The 13,322-nt window shown below is 36.7% G+C and overlaps 2 protein-coding genes across 2 annotated transcripts; both read left to right on the plus strand.

Moving 5' to 3' along the window:
* The first annotated feature begins 233 nt into the window (after positions 1-233).
* Positions 234-2,580, plus strand: LOC113335601 (equilibrative nucleotide transporter 3-like). The gene is made up of 9 exons (XM_026581624.1): positions 234-260; positions 365-469; positions 692-847; positions 951-1,094; positions 1,189-1,294; positions 1,428-1,603; positions 1,714-1,877; positions 1,993-2,251; positions 2,473-2,580. Exons 1-9 carry the CDS (start codon positions 234-236, stop codon positions 2,578-2,580), a joined length of 1,245 nt encoding a protein of 414 aa, XP_026437409.1.
* Positions 2,581-3,025: 445 nt separating this feature from the next.
* On the plus strand, positions 3,026-3,983 carry LOC113335636 (dormancy-associated protein homolog 4-like). Its single transcript, XM_026581663.1, has 2 exons — positions 3,026-3,386; positions 3,485-3,983. Exons 1-2 carry the CDS (start codon positions 3,146-3,148, stop codon positions 3,610-3,612), a joined length of 369 nt encoding a protein of 122 aa, XP_026437448.1. The 5' UTR covers positions 3,026-3,145; the 3' UTR covers positions 3,613-3,983.
* The last annotated feature ends 9,339 nt before the right edge of the window (positions 3,984-13,322 follow it).

A 13,322-nucleotide genomic window follows, 5' to 3' on the forward strand; every position in this document is an offset into this window, starting at 1 on the left:
CGGCCATTCAGGACTGTGCTGTTCTGTTCTCATCCAACTTCTTGATTCTTAATTCAATATACCAGCAACAACCTCAGTAAGCAGTTCTATAATCATTAAGTTTTGCGAAATAACCATTTTCCGTCTCAGTTTCAGGACTCTTTAGTATATGACGAATACACATTGTATGAATATATACCTTCACAAATTTTCTTGTCTTTAAAGATCACCTTGGTTGTAGCAAGGGAAAAGTTATGGCAATTCATGGTGCAAATGGAGAGGTCTGTTATAACTTTTATATCATCTTTTTCATGTCAATGTCCGTACGTTCAGAAATAAGCTTCTAATTCTAACTGTAGTAATTTGCTGCGAATTATAATTTCAGGGAAAGCTTACAGCAACGGTAGTATGCTGGGTTCTAGGAAATGGATGTCTTTTTCCATGGTATAGTATGGTAACATCTTTTGATTACTTCGGCGATATTTTCCCGGTAAATTAACAATTTTCTCTCTTTACAATTTTCTTCTTTACTGTTAGATTATGTAAATCACTGATTTACTTCTGAGAGGCTAAAACCTCAATGGAACTGAAGGGTAGAAATTGGCTGGGGGCAACTGCCCCCAGTTGCGCATACCTAGCTCCAATTTTGTATCCCTGTGTATATCTGATAATGATCAATTTTTTGTCTACTTGGGTTTCTTTTGTGGCATAGAAATACCATGCAGGGAGGATTCTCCCACTAGTTTGTCAACCTTTTGCACTTGGAGCTTTTGCAATTTTAACATATAATGAGGCGAAGATAAACACAAGAAGAAGGAACTTACTTGGTTATTTCATTTTTTTCATAGGCTCCTTGATGGTCTTGGTTGTAAGTATCCATTCTTTGCTAGATTTAACATGTCCGCACGCGGCTGAGTATTTTCATCTTTGATTTATATATCCTGATCAATTTAACATTTCTTTGTATTTAGTTGGACATAGCTACATCAGGGAAAGGGGGTATTGGAACCTATATTGGTGTTTGTATGATAAGCAGTTGTTATGGTGTTGCTAATGCTCTTGTTCAAGGTGGAATGGTAGGAGACCTTTCGTTGATGTGCCCTGAGTTTATGCAAGTAAGGGTTTTATCTTGCGCATGCAGTTTTCGTGGGTAATATCTGTAACTAAATTTGTATTTTATCTAATGGTTTTTTTTTTTGTTCTATATAGTCCTTCTTGGTAGGTTTGTCTTTTGCTGGTGCTCTAACTTCTGCATTAAGGTTAATAACAAAAGTAACTTTCGAAAATTCAAAAGACGGCCTTCGCAAGGGAGCTAGTGCGTAAACTTTGACCTTTTACCAACATTTCTTTACAATATTGAAAAATTTAAATTACATTTCACAAGACATGTTAACCTCTTAGTAATACTCATGATACTTATAATGTGCACTCATTTAAACATAACGCAGTGATGTTCTTCGCAATCTCTGTATTGTTTGAGCTACTATGCTTACTTCTTTATGCGTATATCTTCCCAAAACTGCCTATTGTTAAGTACTACCGTGCCAAAGCAGCTTCAGAAGGATCTAAAACTGTTTCTGCTGATCTTGTCGCGGGTGGTATACAAACGCTTCCAAGCAACCAAGTAATTCCTCGATCTCTAGTCTCTACCTCAAACTTTCTCATGTCAGTCTATTTTAAAATGAGTTCGTAAGAATTGGAGAGAACTTAACTCCTACATTGGAACGTTGGCAGGCTGCAGAAGAGGATCCAAAGTATATGGACCGCCTAAGCAACAAAGAGTTGTTTGTTCAAAACATGGACTTCGCAATTACAGTGTTGCTTATATATGTACTGTCATTCTCCATTTTCCCCGGGTTTTTATCTGAAGATACTGGAAAACACGGCTTGGGTACTTGGTAAGTTATGAGCTACCAAGAACATAACAAAATGATTTTTTCTCTAGCACTTTGAGATTGTGATATCGCTTTACTTTCTTCGGAAATCTCTTCTCTATTGTTTGAAACCTTTCAGGTACGCTCTTGTTTTGATTGCGACATTTAACGTATGGGATCTTATTGGTACTTACATTCCGTTGATCGAGTGCTTGAAGTTGAGATCACGGAAGGGTCTCCTCATTACGTCTCTTTCTCGTTTTTTACTTATTCCATGTTTTTACTTCACGGTGAAATTTGGTGACCAAGGCTGGATGATCATGCTGACTTCCATTTTAGGATTGACCAATGGGTACCTCACTGTCTGTGTTCTAACTGTGGCGCCGAAAGGCTACAAGGTTTGTTACTCTAGCTTGATTGTGTGATTCCCAGTGGCGTGGTTGGAGCCAAAATACGAAAAATCCAGATGCATGGGGGTCTTACTCTATGATAGATTAACCTGTGACCCCGCTCATCCATACCTAGTTGTGCCCCAGCCATGCATGCATTATATTTAACGATTTTGTTTTTACTGACCATCCTTTCACAAATAAAAATGAATGCGGATTGGTTTTTGCAGGGTCCGGAGCAAAATGCACTTGGGAATTTTCTTGTGTTATTTCTCGCCATGGGCATATTTGTAGGGGTAACTCTTGATTGGTTATGGCTCATTGGTAAAGGGTGGTGAATATTAGATAAAATTTCGTTGGACGAAGAAAATTGTCATTTATGTGCGTTTAAGCCCTATCAAGTGACTCCGATTGGATACTTAAATGCATTATGGATCTAGTTTCTCAAGAATAAATACACGAAATATTGTGTCAAAATGGCATAGCTAGTACTTCAAGAATATATCTTTGAGAGTTTAGTCGAATGTGTTATGTGTGATAGTACTGGTCATTCTCCAAATCAGATAAGATTGAAATTCTAATATGTGTGTGAATAACAATCAGTCAAAACTCGAAAACGTCGCGTCCAACAAAACCGGGTCCTATATGGTGGAAAAAATCACCTTATTATAAGCATTTCCTAGTAATTAGCATTATCCAAATGAACCTTATCTAATCTTATCCACTAACTTTAATCTCTATCTTTAGCCATTTCCCTCTATAAGAACCCCTTCAAGAACTTCAACCATGAACACTCTTTGCTTACTACTAACTCAAACTTTTTATTATCATTACTAATTGTTTCCCGGTCTCCGGTGGATCGGTTTTTCGCTAATCGGTCGTATAACTAACTTCATCGTTGTTATGGGTCTTCTCGAAAACCTTTGGGATGATATCCTAGCTGGTCCAAAGCCTGAAAAAGGCCTGAAAAAGTTGCGCCGGTATGATTCCGGTCCTTTGCCATCATCTCAAGATGTCCCAGTCTCTCGTTCCATCACCATACTCAAAAGTAACTGCTCCAACATCCGCGTCTCTTCAGCTGATTCTTCTTCCTCCGGTCCTTCTTCTCCGGCTGGGTCTAGTACCCCTGGCTCACCTCTCTCACGTACGTATATACGCTAGCCATTGAAGAGGAGTGCATTTCGCTTTGGTTGTTGCTTTTTTGTATATGTACGTGGTGTAATATTTTTTTTTTGTCTGTAGCATGGACACCGAGGCGGGACACCAAGAAACTGATGAGGATGAAATCAACATCGGCGGCGTTAGAACGTGCAGAACCTAGAAGCCCTACGGTTTATGATTGGGTCGTGATAAGTGCTATCGATCGATAAACAACAACAACGAAACCGAAACGATTTTGCTGCATAATTGGAAATTTTATTCTGTAAATATAATAATATGTGAATAACTACTAATTTCAAGTCCTATTAACGGAGTAAGTAATTAACCCGTCGGTGCCTATGTTTTTCTACCATTAGCTGAAAATTTTAATCTTCAGAATGATGCAGATGGGGATGATCCTTGGCAAAGAGCTATGGTATTGTAGCTTATTATCTTTGTATATAAGTGATTGTAGGTATTCGGGACGGTGTAATCATGTATATATATTTGCTAATTGGCTGTACATTGCTTTTTGGTTATACATCATCGGGTGTATGTGGTTTGCTAATAACAATAATATTGTTTTACTTTTTCTGTTTTATCATATCAATAGATTTCATATTGTCGCATCATTTTCCACTGTCCCTGGTCCTAGACAATTCCATAGTACTTAATGGGTGGTGTGCATCGAACGAAGACTGACGTGCATACTTGTCCTTACTTGGCCCGTCCCTAGGTTCTTATTTTTTCTAGATGAACGACCACAAATGCATTATTTGCTTGACAATAACTCAAGAAAGCATTACATATGGGATTAAGGAAGCAACATAGGAAAGGGTACTACTAGTACTAACACTTATTTAGTCCTAAGAAATGAAACTTAAAAAAGCTTATTGCATATTGAAACAAACACCAATTCTTCCTCATCTTCATTAGAAGTAGCAACTTTTGCAAGCCTTATACTGTTAACTGCATGTGTCTTTAGGTTTAGGGCTGTGAGAACCAAGTGCTGGAATAAGAAATTCAACCATTCTGAAAAGAATTCACATTAAACGCTCTTTGAATTTATCTTTTCCTGGTTTCATTCCTGCAAACATACCTCTAAATAGATCTTTGAGAAAATTGTTGGAATTTATTAGGACGCCTGGAGGCTAGAAGGCTACGGAAAACCGCTTTGAGAGCATACATGAAGTAATCTAATTGGCATATAAAAACTATCACATAGGAAAACAAACAAGTAAAGAACATAAATAAAAATTACTAGTTTTCAAACCTAACGGGGAAGATCTGAAGAACTCAGGCCAAATCCGGTGGATCTGAAATACAATGGAAAGGACACTACAAAACAGGTGGCTTCTAGGGAGGGCCATTTTTTCAAAACCGTCCCTAGAGATGGTTATTTGGGACGTTCATGGTCTGACCGTCCCTATAAGTCACGGGATAATTAATTTAAGGCTATTTTTAGGCCGTCCCTAAAAGAAAGTATGATAAAAAAATATTAGTGACGGTAGAATAGGGGACGGACACAAAACCGTCACAAATGCTTCTTGGGACGGTTTTACGGCTTCTTGGGACGCTTTTCGGCCGTCCCAAGAGGCCTTCTATTTTGTAGTGGGATTCGTAGGAACTATGAAGTATATCTTGACATCCCCGAATAAATTACATAAAAAATGAAAAAAAAAATAAAACAAACGAACGAACACGATTGATTACCCTACGAAATATATAAGTCTGAGTTTCGGCGCCGGTTTTTCCTTGTATGTTTAGCATTCTACGTACGTGTCTTTTGTTTCCCGTCTTCTGAGTGCATTTTGAAACTCAAGAAAAATTCGAAGAGGGTTGGATGGAGTAAAAAACGGGCAACATGGGCTGATGTTTACCGTCATCCTCACAAGAACTATTGTCACTGTGTTGTGGTCTTCCGCAAAACAAACCCTTGGCAAACCAAATGAAACCCTTGATAACCTTCAGTACAGCAATTGCAACAGTGAGATAGTACAGCCACAAACGAATAAAATCAGAAATCCAAACCAATTAAGAGCTCTCTTTTGATTTCTACGACGATAACTAACGAATCAACCTCATCCCTTAATCTCCACAACAATAACGCGCCAAAAGCGGCGCTTAATGCCACCTTTTCAACCCATTTTTCCCTCCTTGCACTTCAGAAAATTGTATCATCTACAACAGGCCTTACGACATTTCTTCCCCAATGAAGCATAGTTTCATGCAAACCAATAAAGAAAACAATCCTACTTGGCAACAAACCACTCATGTGAGTACCATATTCGTCAGGACGAATACCGGAGATGACAATAGCTTCAATCCCAAAAACAACAGTTAGTTGTACACAAAGGAAAACCCAGGCGATATGAAGACGAATTTGAAGAGGTGACCCATAGAAAAGTGTATTTCCCGTTAAACCATGAAAAAGAGCCGCAGCACAGAAAAATAATAGAAGACATTGAAGTAGAGCAGGATTGACGTTGAGAAAGAGAGATAGAAGGAAAGAAGATGGTAGGGAAGGGTACTTTACATTATTACATAAGACAATCTAGCTAGTAATAGAAATGAGAGAGGAAGAAGAAGACTTGAACTGATTAATATGAAGGTATAAACTTGTACCGTTAGAATTGGATTCATAAAGAACCTCCTCACTTTTTGTTCCCCTTCCTCACAACTCATTATTCAATCTAGCTTCTTCCAACGTTCTTCTTCTTAAAATCCAAAAACAATAAAAACTAGATGAACTTTCTTTTTTGGGTTATTGATGATGCAAACTAGAAAGAAACAACTTAATGAAAATGTGCCTGTTTTGGGATAATATATGAAGTCTTAATCATAAGCTGTCTTTATATGCAACAAACTGAGTTGTCGGCACGATCGTTTATAGTTGTTCACATTCTCTCATGTATTGGCTCATCCATTTTGCAAAGTTTTTTAATTAATTAGGCTAGCTACCATATTATTGATATGTACAATTAGAAGATGATAACAGTGATAAGTCTAGTATGGGTTTGTACTGTACAACTTTAGAAAGCTATTGCCAATTAATTGATCAATTTGATTAACTGTACAATTATAATGGCGATCAATTGAAGCAAGGATGTATTGCTGCTAAGGAGACTATTTTGTGGGCTTTGAAACTTAACATCTTCTTTGTTAGGGTGTAATTACTGGAAATCCAGTAGTACACCCAAAAAGAAAACAACTAAGATCTAAGACATATTTAAGTAATATGAACTATAAAATCTTTATCGATGGATTCTAAGAAAACCAAAATACAAGTTCTTGAACACCAGGAAATCCTAATCTCACTTTCTAAGCTAAACTCATTCCTCTCTCCAAAACCGATCCCTTATGCCTTGCCCAAGGACCTCTATTTATAGGTCAATCAACCTTAATGGTGTACAATTCATTTTACTTCGCCAAGTTCTCTAGGGAGCGCTTTATACTTCACCCCGGCAATTTTCCATAAAGTTTTTCCCCTTCTTTCGCTAACTTCACGTGGGTTTGTCGGGACACCTGTCTCTTTTCTTGCCCAATAGTTTACTTACTTCGCAGATTATCTTTTTGGCCAAGTTAGCTTATTTCGCCCGCCTCTATTTCGTGGTTGGTGTCTTGCAGGACACTTCATTGATTCTTCGTAACTCACATCCTCCTAACGGTTTACTTCGTCGTGAGATTTTATCTCGCATATGACTTTTGCTTCACCAAATAATGGTGATTCTGACTTGATTTGACAAGTCACTGACGAAGATTTTTAGGGCGCGGTATAAGATCTTTCGGCAAGATTCTCGTGTCTTCCCTACGTCCACGTGGCGATTCGTATTCCGGTATCCACATAGGGATTGCAAGAATGTTACGAAATCTATTACTTTTTTGAAAATGCTTTAGGTTGGAAAGTTTAGAAAAACAATCTCATCCTGTTTCAAAATTTTACAAACAGTTTTTAGTTTGTCTTGCTAAAGGTTGATACTCTTACTAAAGGTGTTAGGAAAGAGTCGGTAGCTTATTTAAACTACAAGAAAACTGGTTTTTAGTGACAAACACAATATAAGACGCCATTTTTAAATCCTACAGCCTTCCAGCGGCCAAATTTTTGTAGTCGCATTATTGTCGCAAAAAAGTATGTAACTAGAGGTTCGCAGCGACGCTGTTGTTGGTAGAGATGTCTTGGTACAATAATCAGCCGTTGTAATACTTGATCGTCATACACTTCCTGTGACAGGCGCATTTCAGTTTTACGCTTGTAGTAAAACGTGTGTTGTAACTAATGATAGGCATATTTTTGATTTGATCTCGTTCTCAATATTATCAGTACTCATTTTTGTACTTATCATGGTCTTCTTTGTTTTTGTAGGTGGTTTTGTAGGAATAAACTTTTGTGGATCATATTTTTTGTTTCAGACTTTATACTGGGAACTGCCCAAAGTTAATCTAAATCTATATCTTTAAAGCAATTTATCTAAGTCAATGATTATTATTATTTAAAAGAAAAAAAAAAGGTTTACTACTCCGTGAATAACTAATATGAGGGAATCGTAATTTTTCATGTCAGTACATTTTGAAATACCAAATCTTATAATCTATCAATCTTAAGTTCAATAGATTAATTTTCAACTTTGATTTTCGGAGTGGTGGATGGATATGTTATACGTCTCGGTCTCGTATTGTACTCATTTTCTGTAGGATTGTACAATTATGCAATAACATATCACCAAAATATTAGTTTCAAATTGATTGTTGTTTAGGCTCTATCAGAAATATTGCCGCAAATCTTGTGAAATAATGTGTAAATATCTAAAGCCTTAAAGGTATAGACAAATAAAGATCCCACATTGAATGGTGTGGAAACCCTCACTTCCTATTGGTCAAAATAATATTTTTTGTGGCTTTAGTGAAACGAGAATTTTGGAAAGGACACTTGGCAATGTATGATTGGTTTAAAAATTACGAAATCAAACGGAAAACTTAGCTTACCACGTTTGGAATTTTATGGAAGTTCAAATTCAATTCGGAAGTCTAATACCTATCATATTATGACTTTTTTTTCCAAATTAATAGATAAGGAAAAAAAAAAAGTATAAATATAAACCACATATTTTCTGCGAAAATAAAAGAAAAAATAATATAAAATCTTCCTATCTTTTCTTCTCCTATTTAATGCACCGAAATGGGGCTTCGCCCCACCATACCAAATCAAAAATACATCGTCACGGGAGGAAACCCTGGCTTCCCATTGGTCGAAATAAGATTTTTGTGGCTTTTGTGAAACGAGAGTTCTGGTGAGGACACTTGGCAACGTATGATTGGTTTAAAAATTACAAACTCAAACGAAAAATTTAGCTTACCGTGTTTGGAATTTTATGGAAGTTCAAATTTAATTCCGAAGTCGAGTACCTATCATATTACGACTCTTTTTTCCAAATTAATAGATAAGGAAAATATAAAAAAATATAAAGCACATATTTCACACATACTTTCTGCGAAAATAAAAGAAAAAAATAATATAAAATCGTCACATATTTCCTATCTTTTCTCCACCTATTTAATGCACTGAGATGGGTCTTCGCCCCGCCACACCAAATCAAAAATACATCGTCACGAAAGGAAACCCTCGTTTCTTATTGGTCTAAATAAGCTTTTTGTGGCTATTGTGAGACGAGGGTTTTGGTGAGGACACTTGGCAACGTATGATTGGTTTAAAAATTACAAACTCAAAATGAAAATTTAACTTACCGCTTTTGGATTTTATGGAAGTCCAAATTTAATTAGGAAGTCCAGTAGAAAAATAAAATAAAAATAAAAACCACGTATTTCGCCTATATTTTCAGCAGAAATAAAAGGATAAAATAATATAAATACGAATATATTTCCTATTTTTTCTCCACCTATTTAATGCAAAAAATACATCTACACGGGACGGGGCGAAGCCCCTCGCACAACAAGTATAAAATATATGATTAAAAGAAGAAAAAAATGCCTAATGTATATGTTGTGATACCAACTCCTAACCAAACTGGTTTTCCTTATTTAGTTTGTTTTAGTTCTCTTTATTTAAGCAAGACTAGTTTCCTAGTTTGAGTAGAATTCTTAATATAGATTTTGCTTGTTTACCAAGGCTTTGAAGCTATAAATAGCCTGGCCAAAACTTGTTACGGATTATCAATAAAAAATATCAAAGTTAAGTTTATTTGTTTACCTTCTCAGAGCTGGTGGCTGACCCCCAATTCAAAGGGTTTATCCATCTTTTTTCTTCTTCTTTGTTATAATACAATCCTGTGAAGACCATCTTCACAACAGTTTCTTCTGTGAATACTGTCTTCACAGCTTAATCCAGTGTTAAAAGGTCCAGAACCCTAACACCTGGATCAGAGCAAGTTTAGCTCAATTTCCAAATTCGACCAAATTTTTTTTTTAGGGTTCTTTCTTTTTGATCGAGATGTCTTACACAGAAAACTTGAAAAACGTGCATGAAGCTATTGAAGTAGTTGGAGATAAGCTCTACAATCTTGTTGAAACTATCACCAACCTCCATGTTCATGATGAAGACACTCAGAGAAAGAAGATGGCAGAGAATTTGTTGCTCCGTGAACAAGACCGTACTTCTTTAGCTACACAGCTTGCTTCAACCATGGAAACCTTTTTTCGAAATGTCTTTCGAGAATTTATACCTTTACTACAACAGATTACTGGTGTTTCACCACCTCCTCCACCACCCCCACCACCAATTCCACCTAATCAAGGTCAACCACAACAGCTGCGCCCTAATATCAAGTTTCCCAACTTTGCTGGTGAAGACCCCGATGGCTGGATTTTCAATGCAGACCAGTATTTCAGTGTTTACCATACATCTGATGCTCTTAAAATTATTGTCGCCTCTGCTCATTTTAAAGGCGAGGCCAATCATTGGTTTAGATGGAGAAGAACCAAAACTTAAGTAACTTCATGGGAACAGTTTTGTACTTTAGTTCGTGAAAGATTTGCTCCGGATAAATTTGTTGATGCTCGGTTAGCTATTAGCACCATTAATCAGAAAGTTACAGTACGTGAACACATACCTGAATTTGAACATCTCTTAAACTTTGTTGATTTCCCTAAGGATTATTTAATCAGTTGCTTCGTTCGTTCTTTGAAAACTCATATTGGTACTACGGTTAAGTTGTTAGCACAACAAATATTACTTGAAGCTTTTATCAGGAAGAAGCCTATGCAGCTGTTACAAAGACTGTCACAATACAACCTTATCGTCCTCCTCCATTTAGGCCTGCTGCTAATGTACAGCCTACTCCATACAATAAGTCCTCTATACCACCAGGAGCTGGACGTTTATCACCAGCTGAACAAAAAGAAAGAAGAGAACAAGGCCTTTGCTTTAACTGTGATCAACTCTGCACACCTACTCATGTTTGTGTGAATCCTAGATTAACTATCCTGGATACTGCTGAATATATTAATGAAAATTCCACGGCACCGTCTGAGGGTTTACCCCTTGCATCTCCTGAGGCCACGCCTGTTGCTTTTGAGGTTATAAACTCGGTTGACACTAAGCCTAAAATTTCTTGCACCTCATTAGTGGGATCTACCTTTCCTAGAACTATGCGCATTATTTGTACTACTAAGACTCAATCCATTACAGTTTTGATTGATTCAGGCTCCACCCATAACTTGTTGCATCCGTCTGTGGCTAAGAGATGTGGTTATACCTCTCTACAAAATCTCCGTTAAGTGTTACGGTTGGTGATGGTGGAAAATTGGATACGAGATTTTATTGTGTAGACATTCCTATACAACTTCAGCAATATGAGTTCACCACTGATTTCCATTTGCTTGATATTAGTGGCTGTGACGCAGTTTTGGGTGTTCAATGGTTAAGAACACTAGGACCAATTAAATGGGATTTTGCTAAATTAACCATGCAGTTTCACATTAATGATGTTGTTGTTTCATTAATGGGTAACAATCAATCATCAGTAATGATTTTAGATGCACATTCAATGCAGCGTTTATTACGTAGTGAAAATTATGGGATTTGTTTTCAACTATCTGCATTCAATACTTCCATGCATACTTCTTCAGTTTTTCCTACAACAGTACAACAATTAATCGCTGAGTTTGCTGATGTATTTCAGTTACCAACAACTCTTCCACCTAAACGTGCTCATGATCACCGTATTCTGTTATTGCCAGATTCTTCTCCTGTTAATGTGCGTCCATATCGATATCCTCATTTTCAGAAAGACGAGATGGAGAAGATAATTATTGAGCTTCAACAAGCTGGGTTCATACGTCCAAGTTCAAGTCCTTATTCTTCTCCCATTCTTATGGTACGCAAGAAAGATGGATCGTAGCGTATTTGTGTGGACTACAGAGCTTTAAACAGGCTAACTGTGAAGGATCTTTTTCTAATTCCAGCAGTCAACGAATTACTTGATGAATTATTTGGTGTTGTTGTGTTTACTAAGTTGGATTTACGTTCGGGGTATTATCAAATTCGTCTTTATCAAAACTGCTTTTAGGACACACGATGGTCATTTCGAATTTTTGGTTATGCCTTTTGGATTATCGAATGCACCTGCAACTTTTCAGAGTTTAATGAATCATATCTTCAGGATGTATTTACGGAGGTTTGTCCTTGTCTTCTTTGATGATATTCTAGTCTATAGCAAGAATATGGTTGATCACTTAGAACATTTAGCTATTGCGTTTAATATTTTACGCACTAATAAGCTATTTGTCAAAGATAGCAAGTGTACTTTTGCACAACCATCTGTTGGGTATTTGGGCCATATAATCTCTTCTGCAGGAGTTTCAGTTGAGAATGATAAGATCCAAGCTATATTGTCTTGGCCACTTCCTTCGACTGTTAAAGAGTTACGCGGATTTCTTGGGTTAGCTGGTTACTATCGTAAATTTATGAAGAATTTTGGTGCCATAAGTGCACCTTTAACATAATTACTCAAGAAAGATGCTTTTCATTGGACGTAACAAGCTACTACTGCATTTAAATTGTTACAACAGGCGCTTACTACAACTCCAACTCTTGCACTTCCAGATTTTACAAAAGAATTTTCTTTGGAAAGCGATGCATCTGGGAACGGTATTGAGGTTGTTTTAATGCAATCCAAACAACCCATTGCGTTCTTTAGTAAACCTCTTTCAAGTAAGAACTAAACCTCTCTATTTATGATAAAGAAATGTTAGTTGTTGTTTCTGCAGTCCAAAAATGGCGTCCATGCTTGCTTGGAAGACACTTTAAGATATATACGGATCATCGTAGTCTTAAGTTTTTCTTAGATCAGAAACTATCTTCCATGGAACAACAAAAATGGTTGTCCAAGCTCTTAGGTTATGATTATTTGATTATTTTTCGTCCTGGAAAAGAGAACGTTGCAGCTGATGCTTTATCAAGATGTACTCATTTTCATATATCTACACCTATTTTTTCTGGGATTGATGACATTAGTCAAGAATGTCATAATGATGCAGACTTGGGAATCTTAATTCAATGTTTACAACAAGATGCAAGTTTTAAGAAAAAAATTTCTTATGTTGATGGTTTGTTACGTTATAAAAACCGTATAGTGGTACCTTCAACTTCTACATGGTGCGTCAAACTGCTCGAGGAGTTTCATTCTCAACCTATTGTTGGACATTCTGGGTATCTGAGGACTTTCAAGAGACTCCAATAAAAATTTTACTGGAAGGGAATGAAGAAATCCATCAAAGATTTTATTTCCCAGTGTGATACTTGTCATCGCAATAAGTCAGAATCTATATCTCCACCTGGTCTTTTAAATCCTCTTCCTATTCCTACTGATATATGGTTAGATATTCCAATGGATTTTCTGGATGGATTTCCAACTTCTAATCGGAAAAATTCGATTTTGGTGGTAGTAGATAGACTATCTAAGTATGCACATTTTATACCTCTTAC

Source organism: Papaver somniferum, unplaced genomic scaffold, assembly GCF_003573695.1.
Source record: "Papaver somniferum cultivar HN1 unplaced genomic scaffold, ASM357369v1 unplaced-scaffold_15, whole genome shotgun sequence".
Classification (NCBI taxonomy): domain Eukaryota; kingdom Viridiplantae; phylum Streptophyta; class Magnoliopsida; order Ranunculales; family Papaveraceae; genus Papaver; species Papaver somniferum.

What these genes read in the sequence shown, in the direction of transcription:
- LOC113335601 (XM_026581624.1), top strand. Translation starts at nt 234, where the DNA reads ATGGCAATTCATGGTGCAAATGGAGAG. An exon ending in TGTGCCCTGAGTTTATGCAA is followed by an intron (nt 1,095 to 1,188) that starts GTAAGGGTTTTA and finishes TGTTCTATATAG; the next exon opens with TCCTTCTTGGTAGGTTTGTC. An exon ending in AAACACGGCTTGGGTACTTG is followed by an intron (nt 1,878 to 1,992) that starts GTAAGTTATGAG and finishes GAAACCTTTCAG; the next exon opens with GTACGCTCTTGTTTTGATTG.
- LOC113335636 (XM_026581663.1), top strand. Translation starts at nt 3,146, where the DNA reads ATGGGTCTTCTCGAAAACCTTTGGGATGATATCCTAGCTGGTCCAAAG. An exon ending in CCCTGGCTCACCTCTCTCAC is followed by an intron (nt 3,387 to 3,484) that starts GTACGTATATAC and finishes TTTTGTCTGTAG; the next exon opens with CATGGACACCGAGGCGGGAC.